This window comes from Taudactylus pleione, unplaced genomic scaffold (assembly GCF_031769625.1).
Source record: "Taudactylus pleione unplaced genomic scaffold, aTauple2 ptg000129l, whole genome shotgun sequence".
NCBI lineage: Eukaryota > Metazoa > Chordata > Amphibia > Anura > Myobatrachidae > Taudactylus > Taudactylus pleione.
Window position 1 is genome coordinate 21,279,340 of NW_028284531.1, and position 18,363 is coordinate 21,297,702.

Here is an 18,363-nt window from a genome sequence, read left to right on the forward strand (position 1 = left end):
TCATTCCCGGAGTCCTCAATTGGGAGGCGGACTTCCTCAGCCGTCACGACGTGCATCCCGGGGAATGGTCGCTTCACCCAGAGGTGTTTCAGCTACTCGTGGACAGGTGGGGGCTGCCGGAGCTGGACTTGATGGCCTCCCGTCACAATCACAAGTTGCCCGTTTACGGGTCAAGGACAAGAGATGCAGGCGCCAGTCTGGTAGACGCGCTGTCGGTGAAATGGACGTTTCACCTGGCGTATCTGTTTCCTCCGATATCCTTACTTCCTCGGGTTCTGCGGAAATTCAAGCAGGACGGCGGCACGCTCGTGCTGGTGGCTCCGGCGTGGCCCAGACGTTTTTGGTACTCCGATCTGAGGTGTCTCTCCATCGACGCTCCGTACCTTCTTCCTCAGCGTCGGGAATCAAAAATAATTGTTTGAAAAATGTTACTATATATATATATATAACAAGAGATATGGTAAGAACTTACCTTTGTTATCTCTGCTTCTACGAAGTCCACAGGGTTGACCTTGGGGTATAGCTGGATCTGGATCCACGGGCACCACGCAGTTAAAGCTTTGCTGCTCCCAGGATGCACTTGGGTCCGTCCTCCTCTATACCCCGCCCCCGAGCCACAGCACCTCAGTTGGTAAGCAGCCAAGGCCGGAGGAGGAGACTTAACAGAGAGAAGGAAGACTGGAACACACAAGAAACCATACTCACAGAAATGGGAGACGGAAAACCGGTGACCAGCCACACAGCCCATATGAAGCCAGGTGCGTCAGGGCGGGCGCCCTGTGGACCCTGTGGACTTCGTAGAAACAGAGATAACAAAGGTAAGTTCTTACCATATCTCTTGTTATATATATATATATAGTAACATTTTTCAAACAATTATTTTTGATTCCAGGTATTAAGAGGTGTATCTGTTTTGTTTTTGTTTTTTTAAAGAAGGGAATTAACAGAGGTTAAGGTATTATGTGTCCATAATTTAGAAAGTTTTTGACTATTCATCATACACCGTTAAGAGTGCGCCAGAAAGACTATTTTGTTCTTCTGCTTCTTTGCAAAATGTAATAACTGTTCAGCCCCTGTCAAACAGGTGTTTCATTTTAAATAAGATGCAACACTTAATTCTGCACAGGTGGACCCTATAAAGGAATGTGACCTTTGGTGTTTGGGAGCAAATTGCTGATTGTCATTTGCTCCCATACTTTACCAGATTTTCATCCCAACCAACCAACTAGTTGGAGGGAAGTTATGTTTGTTATTTTATTTTTTTACAGGGTTTTGAGTTAATCAGTGTTGAGCATTCCTGAATAAATCCACTGTGGTTCCATAATGTAAGAATATGCAGAAAATGCCAAAGGGGTGCATGCTTTTTATAGTTCAGAGTTTTCCTCATCATTCATGTCTATAGTCCAGTATGTGGAGTAAGTACAGTGTGTTCTCTTTCTCTTTTATCTATAGGATCTTGAAGGATTCCCTTGGAGGAAATGCCAAGACTGTTATGATTTCGTGCATAAGTCCTTCTGCATCAGACTTTGATGAAACATTAAACACTCTGAACTATGCCAGCCGCGCTCAAAATATTAAGAATAAAGCAACTGTCAACTGCAAGAAAGATGCCGACCGCGTGGAAGACCTGCAACATCAGATAAAATCCTTGCAACGTGCTCTGGAACAGAGACACAGATCAGAAACCCGGATACTAAATAGATTTGACCTTGCCAAACCTGTACCACGACGGTCTACAGAAGATCATGTATCCCGGCTAATGGCCGAATGCGCACATTACAGGACTTGTACCGACACAGGCTATCTCCTTCTTATGGACCTTCTAGCAGCAGAAGGTGGACTGTCACCTACTCAGTCCCAGAAGGTGAAGGACTGGATGTGTACAGTAGAAGAGGAGAGAAGTGAAGTTACATCAGCTTCCGGCCTAGACAGTGGGATTGAGAGCTCTTCTGTTGAGGAACCCAGTAGGAGACCGACAAAGGGCAAGGTATGAATTTGAGATTGGAGGCAATGTATTATTATTTTATCATTATACATATTTTTTATTTAAAATTATAAGTTCTGTTTTATTTAAAGTGGGATCACCCAAAAATAAAATTGTCGCCTTGTATGACTGTATTAAAGCAAACATTTTTTTCCATTTGATTCCATTTCTTTTTCACCTGCATTTACCAGCAGGTTGATCTCTACCCCTCTTCTGTCATTCCATCAGCGTTCTGAGCACTTAGAGCTGTGGACGTCATCATGAGTATTTGACTGTCAATGGTGAGCTTCCCTCCACCCACTATTTGCAGGATTGTGCGCTGAGATCATGTTGCATAACACAAAATCTTTTTTTGTTTCCTTGCATTTAAGCACTTTGTGCACAGGCCAGCATTCAGCAAGGAATGGTTTCATGGGCACAGCTCTTGCTGGGGGAGGGGGAGAGAGAGGAGATAATTTTGCACTCGCGGTGTGCTCCGAATTGCCATGCTAATATATACTCACACATACACTCCGTCTCCTCCCCGAAACGCCAGCAGCATGTCAATCATCCTACTGCGTTTGGGGTACTGCGAGTTACATCGCCGCTACTGATCTGCACATGCTCAATGTGGCTTTCTGTGCAGTTCTAAAAACATCAGAGATGTACGTAAACATCGAGCTTATGTTTATCTCTGAATTAGGCCCTAAGTTGGAGACTGAATTGTGTGGAGGGAAAGAGTTTTTTGGTGGAGGGTCAGGGAAGGACTCTTTTAAAGATCCAGGTTGCTCACGCTTGGTGAAAGAGGTCCTGCCTATTAAGAAGGTTGTATGTAATCTTCTCCATGCATGCGACATGCCAGACATGATTCTTGACCGCTGAGATGGGGGGTGGTTCCGCTTGTGGGATGCAGTCATAGATTTAGGAGCTGCAAGGATATGAGACCAATTTTGTGGAATTCCTTGATGGGGTGGTAAGAGAGGAGTAAAATTCATGGGTTCTTAGGGACTGAAGCTTCTAACATAGTCAAGGACCCTAGGCATTTTGTCCCAGAATAGCGATATCTTAATAGAAGTCTACCATGTATGATAAAAATGTCCCTTGTGGCCACACCTTTTCCAGCAAAGTCAGGTCTACCATGGGAAACATTTTGTTCAGTCTATCGATGGTATAGTAATATACTACTACTGTGGTAGTATACTTTGTAAGAAGTTTTTTAGATAGGTGTGGAGATTGAGGACCAGGGTACTCTTTCCCTGACCTCCTACCAGGTGCCTTCATCAGGAGGTAGACAGAGGTTTGACTTTCATTCCCTCTCATATCTAGATTGAGGGTCAGAAGTTGAGCGTAACAAGTACTCTTAAGTTTTGCATATATATATATATATATATATATATATATATATATTGGCTTATTCTAACTTTGAAATTTAGATTTGTGGTGTTCTAACCACATGTAACAATTGCTACATACAAATAGTTTCCTCCTGCACATGACAGGGTTGATGCCAGTTTGTGTCATTGTACATTTTGCTTGTTTGTTACTACAATAAAATGATTCAATATGGGATGTGATTGGGGTTTGCAACCTTTGATGCTGGTTTAGAGATTTACACATACTATTAACTTACATTGCAGCTATGGTAAATATCATGTCTGTAGTGTCAATTTGCAATATACTTAAATTAGCTTTTTTCCATTTTTTAATTGTTAATTGGAGAGACAGTGCTGTGTTATACAGGTCATAAATGCTTACATAACATTTATTTATTCTACTGCACAAATAAGAGAACAAGAAGAATTTAAATGAAAACCGCCTGTAAATGGTTATTTTGTATTTTGTTAAACATCTGTGATTTATTAAGTAATGAGATGTCTATATGAAACCGTTTAGTGAAAAGTTTGAATTCAACTTATTTTTGAACATTTAGCTGTAGGAATAAAATTATAGCCATAAAACTTTATTCCTTTTTGAAAGTGGTTGATCTGCTATGATTTCCATAAAATACACAAGAATAATGTATAAATTATCTGGCACTCCGGTCTAACAAAGAGTCTAGGGATACCAACACTTTGCAACGTTTCAGCCCTTTTGTCAAGCAACATAATACAAAGTAAGTGCACATACAAAATGAAATATCCCGAACACCCGCATTGCTGGACACCGCTTCCTTTTGTCCGCCCGGTTCAGCATGTCCCACCGGAAGTGAAGTCAGCACACACTACAGTATCTAAGCACCATACATAAACAAATTACAACCATCGCTCAGCATTATGAAAACATTCAGTGAAAATTAAATGTGAATACCAACAGTGATAATGATGATGGTCTGTAAAAAAAAAAAAAAAAAAAGGTTAAAATAGAGAGCCATACGCTATATAAACACCACAAGGTAATGCGGACATCTAATGTATTTTTTACATAAATAGCAAAAATAGTTACACCATACCTTTTAAAGGATATGGAAACTTCAAAGATAAATTGCCAGGGGGGCGTGGCCTGGATGGGTTGGAGATAGGCTGCTGACTCCGGAGCTCCTGGGCCCTAATATCCTTTTTAACCCATTCTGAGTCCCCTGCCTGGTCCCTGGCACCTACCTTGCTGCAGGATACTTACCACTGCTTGCTCCAAGAGTCGTCAGGCTGGTCTGGACACGCTGGCTGCTGTGCTGTGGGAGTTGAAAGTCTCTCCCTGCAGCGTTTCCTCGTCGCGGGCACCATCTTGGATCCGGATCCTGGTCTCTGTGGCTGCTCCTGGCTCCGGCGCTGGTGTTTTCTGGCAGTCGGAGGGGTCCCTGAGGTGCTGCGGAGGAGAGGAATCCTTATATAGTGTGCAGATTGCACATTAATTGTGGCTGTGGACCCGCGATTCCCGATCGCGGCCGCCATCTTGGATCCGGAAACAGGCTGATTTGGACCTCCTGTCTGCAGTGCTGGGTGCAGCACACCTCTGGTTAGTGTCTTGACGGTTTGGAAAGGTGGCTGGCCCTTCCTTTGGCTCCCTGGGTCATTTGAGACACTGCATACTCTGCTCCCCCTGTGTCCAGCTGCACATCACCATCCTGCACTGAGCTTAGCAGCTGCTTATCATTTTACACACTCCCCATCTGCTGAGTGCCACCCTGTATTGTACCCAGCTGCTAATTATCACCCTACACTGTGCCCAGCTGCTGGTCCCCATCCTGTACAGTGCCCGGCTGCAGATTACCACCCTGCTCTGTATCCGGTTGTCGATCACCACCCCGTGCTGTGCCTGGCTGCTGATCATTGCCCTGCATTGTGTCCAGCTGCTAATCAATACCCAGTATTGGTTTCACCCTCCTGCATCGGTCCCTGAGACCCAGTGAAGATGGGGAAAAATTCCCAACAGTCGGCTGCTGCGCGGCTGGAAAGGTTCTCCCGTTCTGGAACGGGTGGGGCTACGGGATCCGGCTCTTCAGAAACACCGTCTATTTCTCAGCCCTCCTCCCCGCCTGCTCCTGGGGAGTTTCCCCCGGGGCCTGAGATCACTATGCAAAATTTAATGCAGGCAATTACTTCTTCAGAGAAAACGTTGTCTGGCAAGATTTCTGAAGTTTATGGGGAACTTTCTCTTATCCGTCATGATATGCAGACGATGCGAGAACGTGTCGGGGAGGCTGAGACTCGTATTTCCACATTAGAGGATATCACTGCACCGGTTGCGGGACGGCTTACAACCTTGGAGTCCCAGATGGTGGCCTGTCGTACAAAAATCTCTGATATAGAAGGCCGTCTTCGTAGGAATAACATCCGTTTTGTGGGCCTTCCAGAGAAGTCGGAAGGGTCTCAACCAGAGGAGTTCCTAGAAAAATGGTTAGTGGACACATTTGGCCGAGATGATTTCACTGCTCACTTTGCAGTGGAGAGAGCGCACCGTATCCCTGGCAGGGCTCTGCCTCCTGGTGCCCCCCCCCGCACATTTATTGCTAAATTCCTGCATTTCAAGGACAGAGACTCGATACTTCGCTTGGCTCGTCTACGGGGCCCTTTGGAATTCAATGGAAGTCGGGTGGCTGTGTCCCCGGACTTTTCTATGGATGTTCAGAAGTCTAGGTCCCAATTTCAACAAATTAAACGTCGTTTACGTGATCTGGGCCTCTCATACGCCATGTTGTTTCCTGCTCGACTCCGTGTGGTGGCTGATGGTCGATCTCACTTCTTCGATTCCCCACGGGAGGCTTCATCGTGGCTGGATCTTAGAGGTCGTGGGGACGATGCTCCTCCGGACTGACTTGAACTTAATATTCCAGATGTGTTTGTTCTTTACATAGTCTGCTGATTATTATTATTTATTTATTTATTTATTATTATTTTTTTGATGCTTCTCAACTGGCATTATTATTGTGGTTTTCATTTATATGGTTATTTTGGGTGCTGGGTGCCGGGGAGGGTAATTCTTTTCTGGGCCTAGCCGATACTCCACCTTACGGCTGAGGTAAGAGTTGCTCCCCCCCCCCTCTTCTTTTTTCTATTTTACTCTTTAGTATAATTCAACAAGAATAAGGGGTTTATCGGATATTTTGGCTTGGGGTTAATAGTTGTTTGGTTAGGGATTTGGGTATATCTGGTTGGGGTGGATATACAGGGTGGGATGTGGGTTTTTCTTAAGGGATATTGTGTGGGAATTTACTTTTTTTATGTTTTTATTTCATGCCATTGCTATGTCATCTACCAAACTAATATGCTGGTATTTAAGCTATTCTCTGCCTTTGCTGTTTTCTTTGTTGTACAGAGCTGCTGTGTCTCGCCGGTCTCCTCTCCCTGTTGTCTTGTCTCCGTTATTAATGTCTCCTCGTTCTCCTGATGTATGGCTTACCCCATGATGGCTACTAGTTTAGGTTCCACTCTCCGGGTTCTCTCCTGGAATGTCCGGGGCCTCAATGATAAGGTCAAGCGTTCTTTAGTATTGAATCAGGTAAAAAAGGCCCAGGCCGATATTATCTGTTTGATGGAGACGCACTTGGTGGGCGGGAAAGTTTTGGCCTTGCGCAAACCTTGGATAGGCTGGGCTTACCATTCTACACACTCCTCATATTCCAGAGGTGTGTCAGTCTTGGTTCGAAAATCCCTGAATTTTGTGCTGGATGATGTTAGAGTGGACCCCATGGGTAGATATGTCTTCATACGGGCTTCTATTCACTCCTCTCCATTTTACATTCTTGCAATTTATATTCCCCCACCTTATACCAGTGAGGTTTTAAGGAAATCTGCTGAATTTATTTCTTTATCACCTGATACCCCGGTTATTTGTGTCGGGGATTTTAATAACGTGCTAAACACTGCCCTAGATAGGTGGCGTGAAAGTTTGAATGTGTCTGGCCCCTCCCCTCATTCTTTTGCTAATTTAGTGGATGAACTTGGGCTGGTGGATGTATGGCGGGCTCGGCATCCTTCCTTGGCTCGGTACTCTTGCTTCTCGGCCTCTCATCATTCCTTTTCTAGGATTGATCTCGCGCTGATATCCGGGAGGCTGGTCCCGCAGGTTGTGGAGGTGGAGTACCGATCCCGGGGTGTATCGGATCATGCCCCCTTAGCACTGACTATTGATGTTGCTGCTCCGCGAGGCCATTCCTTTTGGAAATTTAATCCCTTTTGGCTTACTTTAATGGGTGCGGGCTCGGAATTGGAATCCCAATGGGCTAATATTTTTACTGAGAATACTGGCTCTGTTTCCTATAACATATTATGGGATGCCTTCAAGGCTGTTCTGAGAGGTTCCTTAATTGGTAGGGTGATAAATATTAAAACTTTTCATAAGAAAAGGGAGACTGAGCTGGAAAATCGTTGTACTTTGCTGGAACAGAGATATCTATCTTCGGGTTCTATTGTTGCTAGATCCGCATATATGGAGGCCACTAAAGTTTTATCTGATTTCCTTTTAGATAAATCTAGAAGACGTCTACTATTTGTTAGGCATAGTCAACATTCAGACTCGGATAAATCTGGGGCTTTTCTGGCATATCTTTCTAGAGAGGTCCGACCTGTTACAGTTGTAGCTCAAATTTGTGACTCCTGTGGTAACTTGCACTCTTCTACACCAGCTTTCACGAAGGTGTTTTATGAATACTTTGCTAACCTTTACAGCTCTCAAGCCCATTATTCCCTAGACGAGATGCTTGAATATTTGGGACATATATCCCTCCCCTCCATTTCTCAGGATAGCAGAGCATTTCTAGACTCCCCATTTACTGTAGAGGAAGTCGGGGTGGCTGTTTCTTCGTTTCCGGGAGGTAAGGCCCCAGGAGTAGATGGGATTCCCATTGAGGTTTATAAGAAGCATGCCCTTTTCTTTTTTCCCAGATTACTTAATCTTTTTAATGAACTGTGTGACCTGGGTACTCTCCCCTGTTCTATGTCTGAGGCCATTATTGTCATGATCCCTAAAATTGGAAAAGATCCCCTTGATCCTGGCTCTTACCGTCCGATTTCCCTCCTCTCTACGGATATTAAAATATTGGCCAAAATGCTTGCACTCAGGCTCAATAGGATAATTAGTGAGGTAGTACATCCTGACCAGACTGGTTTTATGCCAGGAAAGTCTACCTCACAAAATCTTAGGAGATTATATTCAATTTTACAGCTGGCGGATTCGGTGGAGGATGGGGCAGTGGTGGTGTCTTTGGCTGCCGCCAGGGCCTTTGACTCTGTAGAGTGGCACTATCTTTGGGAGATCCTGTTTCGTATTGGGATGGGACCTAGATTTATAGCTTGCGTTAAATTGTTATACTCCTCCCCTTTAGGGCGGGTTTGTATTAATGGATATGTTTCCCCTTCTTTTCACCTCTCTAGGGGTACTAGACAGGGCTGCCCTCTTTCCCCAGCTCTCTTTGCCCTAGCCATCGAGCCTTTGGCGTGTCTTATAAGAACTGATCCCAGAATACGGCGAATTCCGATACGACAAAGGGTCGACAAGGTGGCTCTCTATGCGGATGACATGTTGTTATTCTTGTCTGATGCATCAGAGTCTTTAATTGCCCTTCTCTCGGTGGTAGACTCTTTTGGACGATTTTCTGGACTGCGCATTAATTGGGACAAATCTTGCATTCTTCCTCTACATGGTCCTTCTACTCCTGTTAGTACGGTAAATACTCCCTTGGTGTGGACCACTAAGTTTAAATATCTGGGAATTTGGGTAACGTCATCTATGTTGGACTTTGTCCCACTTAATGTCCAACCACAAATTGATTTCCTGAAATCCAAGCTGCATGTTTGGAATAAACTTCCCTTGACCGCCACGGGTAGGGTTAATTTGGTAAAAATGATTGTTCTCCCCAAATTTTTATATGTTTTTCAGCAGGCCCCTATCTATATTTCTCCACGTATATTTAAATTGATAGATAGTTATATCTCCTCTTTAGTTTGGGCTGAAAAACGTCCTCGAATCAAACTTAAAACTTTATGTAGGCCTAGAGCACTGGGTGGTCTGGCATTGCCAAATTTCCGCCTCTATTATTTGGCTTCACAATTGGTTCATTTACAGGGGTGGGTTTTGGGTGGGGAGAGCCAGGATCTACCTACCTTATTGGTACACACTGTTACTAGAGGATGTTCCCCTTTGCAATTATTATTAGATGACAAATGCCCTACAGGGGGAGCTCCATTGGTCACGCAGGCTCATAAGCTGTGGAAACAGGCCCGTGCTTTAGTGGGGGCGGAGGGTATTGATCCTGATTTGTCTTTGTGGCATTCTTCTGCTCTAAGAGAACTGGCCCTAATAGATAGTAGCTCCTTGTGGACTGGGAGGGGGGTTCTCTCCATTGGACAGTTGTATAGTGACTGGGTATTAAAAAGTTTTGACACTATTAGAACTGAATTTGGGGTCCCGAATACTATGTTTTTCCGTTACCTACTGCTCCGACACGCTCTAGCTGTCCAGTTTTCTGCAGGCCCTCCGCAATTTACTCCTGATCCAGTTAGGGTTATGCTGCAAGCAACTAGTGGTAGGCGATTAATTTCCAGACTTTACTCCTACCTCCTTACTGCTAATTCCGATGATACCCTAGTATCACTTAGGCTTAAATGGGTGGATGATTTGGGTCCATTAGACGATGATGAATGGTCTTTAATGTTGAATAGTCATGTGATCGCCACTTCTGCAGTGAGATTCCAACAGATACAGTTCTTTTTACTACACAGGGTGTATCTTACTCCTTTGTTGATGAATCGATTTGGATCTGGAGTGTCGCATAGGTGTCCTAAGTGTTCTGTTTCCCAGTGCTCATTTTGGCATCTCCTCTGGGAGTGCCCTGCTGTTCGAGTGTTTTGGTCCCGGGTCACCACCTGTGTTACCAACACAGAGAGTAGTATTCCCATTTTGTCACCTAAAATCTGCATCTTTGGACTGGGTCTTTCGAACAGGGTTAATCGATTGAAGGCCCAATATGTGATTAATGCGATGACTTTGGCTAAGGTTTGTATTGCCCGTACTTGGATGGCAGCTAGGGGCCCTACTTTTGCTGAATGGTCTGGGTTAATGAATGAAGTAGTGGGGCATGAACGTTTTATATACACCAAACGTAACTCTATCCTGAAGTATGAACGTATTTGGGGTCCGTGGATTTCTTCAACTTATTATGTTAATGGAGGTGAGGAGACTTCGGATGGTGGGGGGCTGGAGACCGGCGAGACTGTGCAATAATGTTTTATTATTCTGAGATGTTTGTAGTAAATTTTCTCTTATACCGCAAGGTTGAGATATTTTTCTGTGCTGATAATGTGCTCTGTTTTATTTATATACTGTTTTTGAATATGTAATTGTATTATTTTAATGGCTAGCTATTTTATTTCTGTGGGGATTGGGCTTATAGGAGGGAGGGTTTTCTCTTTCTGGGTTGTAATTTGATGTTTTTGTTATAAAATGACAAACTTTATAAATAAACGCAATTTAAAAAAAAAAAAGATAAATTGCCAAATGCTGTGCAAACAAATTGTGACATAGGAAAGCTAAAGGAACCAATGTAGTTTAACCCTTGGAGGCTAAAGAGCCAAATCTCTATCCATCTCGTCTCCAATGGTAGAAGAATTTTAGATTAGTCTCCCCAAGCATCAGTGTGGGAACATGATCAATGACCTGGTATCTGAGGGCAGACAGGTTGTGTTTTGCTAAGGCAAAGTGCCTTGCCACAGCCTGATCGCTAGTTCCCTTTGGAAGGGCAGTTCTTATAGCTAAACGGTGCTGTCATTCCTTCTTTGAACTGCCGTTTGGTTTTTTTTTTTACATAAAGACAGGCACGTGAGCATGTAAAAGTGTACACTACATACCTGCTTGAGCACATTAGATGATGGTGAATATGGAACTTGGCACCCATAAATGAAAAAAATCTGCTACCTGTCTCTAAGTACAGGCATGTTATACAATTAAAGCATCCATGTTTGGCTTGTCCCAAAAAAGGTCAAAGGTGTGTGTTTGTGTTTGTTAAACTTAATTATGTCTGTGTGGACTAAATAATTGTTTTCATTTTTACCCCTTTTATAACAAGACATTTAAGCTGTATTTTTCAAAGGTTTAAGGTCATGGGCCATCATTTTTTACCTTCCCGGATAATCCATGGGCTCATATTGTTAAACATGTTAACCCAAATGTGTTTATTCTCTGTCTTTTTAGAAATATTATGTGTAAGTATCTTATTAGGAGGGATGGGTAGAACCTTATCTTTTAGTTTAGATAATTGCACATGTGCATATACTCAGGATATGAATTTTGACATGTTATCCATTTGGCTAATGGCCTCTTGCCTATAGCTGGAAATGCTTAATGCCTGTAAAAACTGGGAATAAGGCCTGGCATCTTTTAATGGTAAAGGTGATTACCAACTTTTGAAATAGTGACATCCATAAAATGAACACTATTCTCGTCAATAAGGTAAGTGACCTTAACTGGGCTGCTAGTTAATTATTTGAATCTATGATTTGTCTGAATTCTTCCTCTGTGCCCTTTCATATGATGTGAATAAATCATCTATATTGTAATAAAACGCCAAGATGTTATTTGCTATGGCTCGTGTGTTAAAAAATACATCGTGTTCAATTATGAACACGAATGCTTTAGCGCAGGATGGGGCCACATTGGACATCCTGGTAAAAAGTAATGCATGTTAATACTACTTCTAATAGGGCCAAACTTAGATCTTAATCTGGGCCCTTGTAATGTGCTTTGAGAATTTTTGTAGCCATTATGACCATGTTGTCTGGAATAAAGATTACAAACATCGACTGAGCATAAAAAGCAATAAAAGGGCAAATCGGGAAGTCCAGATTTGAAGTCCAGTAATATGTTAGTATCCTTGAGGAAAGTCTGTTTAGCCTGCACACAGGCTGCATATATACGTCCAAGTATACTGAGATTGGCTGGGAAAGAGAAACTCGTCGAGATAATTGGCCGCCCCGGCAGCTTACTCAGATTCTTGGGAATTTTCGGGACTGTGTATATCAATGACCTTATTGCCTGTGCAACTTCCAAAGATTTTCTAATGGGCCCTTTGTGGAAGCTGTTTCATCCAATTCCTTCTGAAAGGACACAGTTGGATCGTTAGGAAGACGTCTATAGATTTTAGAGTCACTGAGTTGTTTCCAGGGCAGATGCACACAAGCCTCATACACCACCATGTGCACTTGTATACATCAGCTGGATTGGTGTAATGCACACCACCATGCAAGTCACCAAGAGGCAGTCTGACAGCCTAATCTGGGAATGCTTAAATGTGTAAAATGGAGTCATGGAGAAAAGCTCGGTGCACACTATACGGTATGTGTACCTAGCAACAGCGCAACTCAATGTAACAATATATCGCACTTGCCGTACACACCACACGTTCCAGTGTATGACCGTGTCGATATATTGTTACATGCTGCAATTAGCAGAATTGTGCCGTTCATAGCATTGTCTCATCTGGTGTGCAACACAGCAGATATGACGATGTGATGAGCGTCCGTCTTGCAAGCGCAATAGAGCGCACACACTATACGATCTGCACAATGTATTTTATAGTATGTACCCTGCTTAATGGTCTGGTTTGGTCTGCCCCTTAGTTCCAGTGAGGGAAATTATTAATGCTACAGCATATTATAACATTCTATAGAATTGCGTGCTTCTATCTTATTGTGCATGGGGGCATTCAATACAAAATATTACTCCTCATTAAAAATGTAGACATTTTATTTAAATCAGTGCATGCTGGAAACCAGCCTAGGTCTGTAATGAATACTCGAAAGTTGTGTTTATATAAACACTTTCTATTTCATAATAAGCTCAGGTGACTTTAGTTACATTATCTGCACTCTAGTATTAGGGACGTGTCGCTCTAGTTTATTATGGTAGTATTTACATGAAGTGTCACATAAGTGTTAGTTATACAATAAGTGCGATTCTAGCCAAATACTACTAAAATATAAAGATTGTTAGTTATTACCACATGACCATTATTGGGGGAAGGGGGTGGGGTGTTGCGAGCCACAAACAAATTTTGGTGGGTCAACAACTGAGCAAGCCGAATGTAGAGCTTAGAAGTCAACTTGATTTTTTGAAGAGGCATGGAAGATTTTCATCCCAAGTACCATAGCCCCACGGCTCTGGGGATTTCTCCATTACAGGAGTACTTGCTGTTCTTATATCATGCATCTTGTTTTTTATTACATGTATTAATGTATATACATATCAAAGAATCAAGCTGGTATATGACTCTGTATTGCATTACATATCACAGAATTATCATAATGTCCATACACATGTTTTCTATAATTTTTGTGTTAGGAATTTGAATAAGTAATTTTGATCCCAAGCAGGAATAAATGCAGTCTTAGGATGTTTTTATTATTTGCGGTGGCTTAAAGTAAAATTTGTGTCTCTCCATTCAGGAATTCAACCTATTTAGGGAGTTTAAGGAGGCAAGCTTTGTGAATGTCAATTGCTCTGATTGAAGAATATTTTGACAGATTTGTGACCCTGAGAATGTGGGTGAATTAGGTGAAATCTAACATTGGCAATAAACATTTGTTGTTTGAAAAAACATTTCTTGAATGCACTGCAGATGTAGCAAGGGTTAAACTAACATTTAACAAAACGCAACTTCCTTTCTGTAATGCACATTGATGCTATAAAGCTGATATCCCATGAATAAACAGAAATCACTTTTGCTTACTGTATGGAGACTCCTGTTTATTTCTTTATATTTTGTTACAAGCTGATATCAATGTTTTATAATTTGCTAAATATTTTATTTTAGAATTACTGCTGTTCCAGTTTTGCATAATAGAAGTTAGGCGATGGTGTATCCTTACTGTTTATTATAATAGGTATGGGATGTCGGCCTTCGGGATCCCGGCAGGCAGAATCCTGACGGCGGCATTCTGACAGGGTTAGAATACCGATACTTAGTCAGTATCCTAATCCTCCCCCTCTCCCTACCCTAACCCTCCCTCCTCTGTGCCTAACCCTAACCTCCCCCCCTAATGCCTAAACCTAACCCCCCCCCTAACCCTGCCACTTACTTTCAGGATTCCAGCGGTTGGGATTCCAGTGGTAGGGATGCTGACGCCAGGATTCTGACAGGTGTCGGAATTCAGGTGGCGGCATTCTGACCGCCGGAATACCCTATGTCGGTATTCTAATAGTATTGGATGTCTGAAATGAGTTTCGTGATCATACTTCTTGATAATAAAAAAACAGGACATTCCCATATGAGAGCTGCTTAACTCAAACTCTCTCATTATAAGTCAAATGGTGACATTGGTTCTTGTATACGAAAAAGGCGTTTGAGATGATAGAGGAAGTTACCTAAATTTATATACAGGCAAGGCTCAATTTGGAATGGAGTTCTGAAAAAATACTTAAAAATCAGTTTACATACTTAAAATTTTAACGTTCATTTTTCAGAATGACATTTCCAAGTGTAGTGCAAAATATGAATCTGATTGATAATGGTAAATGGTTACATCTACTGTTGTGTTGCAGGTAACTTCCTACCGTTTCAAACACCTCTTCCCTATACAAAGAACCAATGTCGCTATCTGCCTTTATAATGAGAGCGTTTGAGTTAAGCAGCTCTCATATGGGTATGTCCTGTTTTTACTACCAAGAAGAGATCTGCGTAACAGATATTTATTTTAGACTTACTGCTGGTCCAGTTTTGCATAATAGAAGTTAGGAGATGGTGTATCCTTTACTGTATATTATATTAGTATTGGAGGTCTGAAATGCGTTCCATGATCATACAACGTTTTATACAGGCCACATAACATCTTTAATATTTTAAACAATCAGTCATGTGAATGTATTCGTTAGTGTTTGGAGGAATGCATCTGTGTTCAAAATGTTGAAAAGTAAGAGCAATTGATAGCAGGAGAACAAGACATGCAGGAAAATCAGTTAATAGTTGTTGTTTCTCTTCATTTTAGGGCACGCTGAGCTTTGAAAGCACAGGTGACACAGAGAAAGACCAGTGCATTGAAAACCTGCAGAATAAAATCCAGCGGCTGGAAGATGAGAACAGGGACTTCCTGTCCGCTTTGGAGGACGCCATGGAGCAGTACAAACAGCAGGTGACTACCGTCATCAGCTAATATTACTGCTGCATTTGTACTTTTAGGTTTTTTTTGTATATTCTTTCCATGCAAAACACTTTACAAATATTTTTTTCTCCCCACCATGATTGCCCTTAGTTCACGGAACTGGGGGTGGGGGGGCCACATGGGCAAGAGACCCGAACGTTTCTCAAGGAGTTGATATGTACGGGTACGGACTGACGGACTCTCCTAACACACACCTCATAAGAGCTATAAACATTTTATTCAAGCAATTTGGCTTTGTTTTAATTGTCCTTGTGTTCCGGAAACTATTTTTAGTGTTATCGAATGCTCCCACTTCACATGTAAACATAATAGACCACTGACTAATCAATACAAGATACAGTGTTGCATAACTTACATAGTAGCCAACAACTCACATACTTAGTCTTGTTACCAATATCCCAAATGTTTTTGTTTGTCTTTTTATTTATAAACTAATCAGTGCATACAGATATCAGCATCATAAGAATATGATGGTGTGAAGCACACAGTTTTTACAGCATACCAGTCACTATAGAATAATTTACGTATTTCCATTAGCGCTCGTATTTTACATATCAATTTCAATTTCTATTCTACTGAGCTGCTTAAAACACATCGACAAGCGCAGAATATTTTTACTTCTCTTACGTTTCTCAAGGAGTGACTGGTGATCTGGCAGATTTTCCAATAATCGCCTATTTTAAAAAAATATGTAAAAAATGGCATGAGTACATCGTCTTAACAGCCTCCATGACTTATCCTGAGCTTTAGATTATTTATTGTGTTTATTTATATAGTGCTACCATATTACGCAGTTCTTTTCAGCAAATATTTTATCATTTACATCAGTCCCTGTTATTACTGATACTAATCGATCAATCCTCGTCACCTATTCTCTTTGCAGACTTGCTGAAACTGCCTGCTCTTGGCTGTCTACTATGGAACAGTTATGGCAACTCTGTTAAATCTCATGGCAGCGATGCCTTAAAATGAGAATTCTCTGGCAGGAATCTGTGTCTTAATCTCTGATGATGATGTGATGGTGGCAATACCAGAGCACACCATAATATTACGCAGGGGAAGGCAAAGATTACATGTAAACAAAACCTGAATCTTCATTTACGTGGGCCTCCATGAGAATTTAGGTTAATATAGAGGGTGAAGGTGGGGGGTTTCTCTTTATTTCCAAGGATAGGTGTTGCGGCTGCCGGTCTCAATACAGACATCGGAATTCCAACAAAGGGCTTAAGATAGGCGTTGAAATACTAACTCCTATCTTAATCCCGACTTTGGAATGCTGAAGGACGCCTGCATGAACGAGGTAAGACTGGGGCGCCCTTAGCGTTAGCCGTGGGGGGTGGGGGTTAGCTTTAGGGAGTGTAGCGGGGTTAGGTTTTAAGGGGAGGGGTTAGGGTTAGGCACTAAGGGATGCCTACCATCTGGATGCCGCTGTCGGTATTCTGACAGGAGGCATCCCGACAGCTAGCATTGCATACCCATTCCAAGCCATGCACCCCACCTGCCTCTTGAGCTATAATGTGTAAGTAAAAAAACATGACCGCAAAAGCAATTCTAACAAAGGCATGATTATTCTGTTCATTCTCATTAGTATGACACTATTACAGGGCTAATCAACCCATGCCTACTATGTACAGTAACTACCGGTCTTGTGTTTTGTAGAGCGACAAACTGCAAGAACAGCAAGATAAAATCACCAAGATGCAATCCCACCTGCAGCAGCTGAGGCCTGACCTGTCTGTCACAGCCCTGCTGGAAGATGTACACTTATTACAAATTGGAGACAGACCAAGTACGGTTCCTCTGATTAAAAAGTATTCTGTAACTCTGGACCAGAATAAACTTTTATCCTGTAACTATTCAAACACCAATCATATGAAGGTAAGAAGATGTTGGAATTACTAAAATTTTGGGGACCATATGATGATCAACTGCATATGTGTGTGTATATATACAGTGCCTATTTGCATTTTTCATGTTTTGTTGCCTCACAACCTGGAATTAAAATGGATTGTTTGAAGGTGTGCATCATTTCATTCACAGAACGTGCCTACAACTGTGAAGTTGTGGTTTTTTTATATTGTGAATCAAATGACATTTAGGACAACATAACAGAAAACTTCAGTGTGCATAACTATTCACCCCCCTAAAGTCAGTACTTTGTCGAGTCACCTTCAGCAGCAATTACAGCTGCAAGTCACTTTGGATAAGTCTCTGTGAGCTTGCCACATCTTGCCCCTGGGATTTTTGCCCATTCCTCAAGGCAAAACTTCTCCAGCTCCTTCATGTTGGATGGTTTCCGCTTGTGAAAAGCAATCTTCAAGTCTGACTACAGATTCTCAATTGGATTGAGATCTGGGCTTTGACTAGGCCATTCCAACACATTTAAATGTTTCCCCTTAAACTACTCGAGTGTTGCTTTAGCAGTATGCTTCGGGTCATTGTCCTGCTGGAAGGTGAACCTCCGTCCCAGTCTCAAATCACAGGCAGACTGAACCAGGTTTTGCTCAAGAATATCCCTGTATTTAGCACCATCCATCTTTCCCTCAAATCAAATCAGTTTCCCAGTCCCTGCTCCTGAAAAACATCCCCACAGCATAATGCTGCCACCACTATGTTTCACTGTGGTGATGGTGTTCTTGGGGTGATGGGATGTGTTGGGTTTGCACCAGACATAGCGTTTTCCTTGGTGGACGAAAAGTTAAATTTTAGTCTCATCTGACCAGAGCACCTTCCTCCATACATTTGGGGAGTCGCCCCCACATGCTTGTTGGCAAACTCAAATCATGTCTTCTTATTTTTATCACTAAGTAATAG

General features: G+C 42.3%; 1 protein-coding gene across 3 annotated transcripts in view; it reads left to right on the top strand.

The window, feature by feature from the left end:
- KIF7 (kinesin family member 7) overlaps nucleotides 1-18,363 on the top strand; it is a 96,563-nt gene that overhangs the window by 32,457 nt on the left and 45,743 nt on the right. For all 3 annotated transcript variants that reach the window (XM_088472954.1, XM_088472956.1, XM_088472955.1), the window contains 3 exons: nucleotides 1,453-1,987; nucleotides 15,376-15,519; nucleotides 17,209-17,427. In XM_088472954.1, coding sequence (XP_088329080.1) covers nucleotides 1,453-1,987; nucleotides 15,376-15,519; nucleotides 17,209-17,427 — 898 coding nt within the window. The remainder of the gene's footprint in view (nucleotides 1-1,452; nucleotides 1,988-15,375; nucleotides 15,520-17,208; nucleotides 17,428-18,363) is intronic.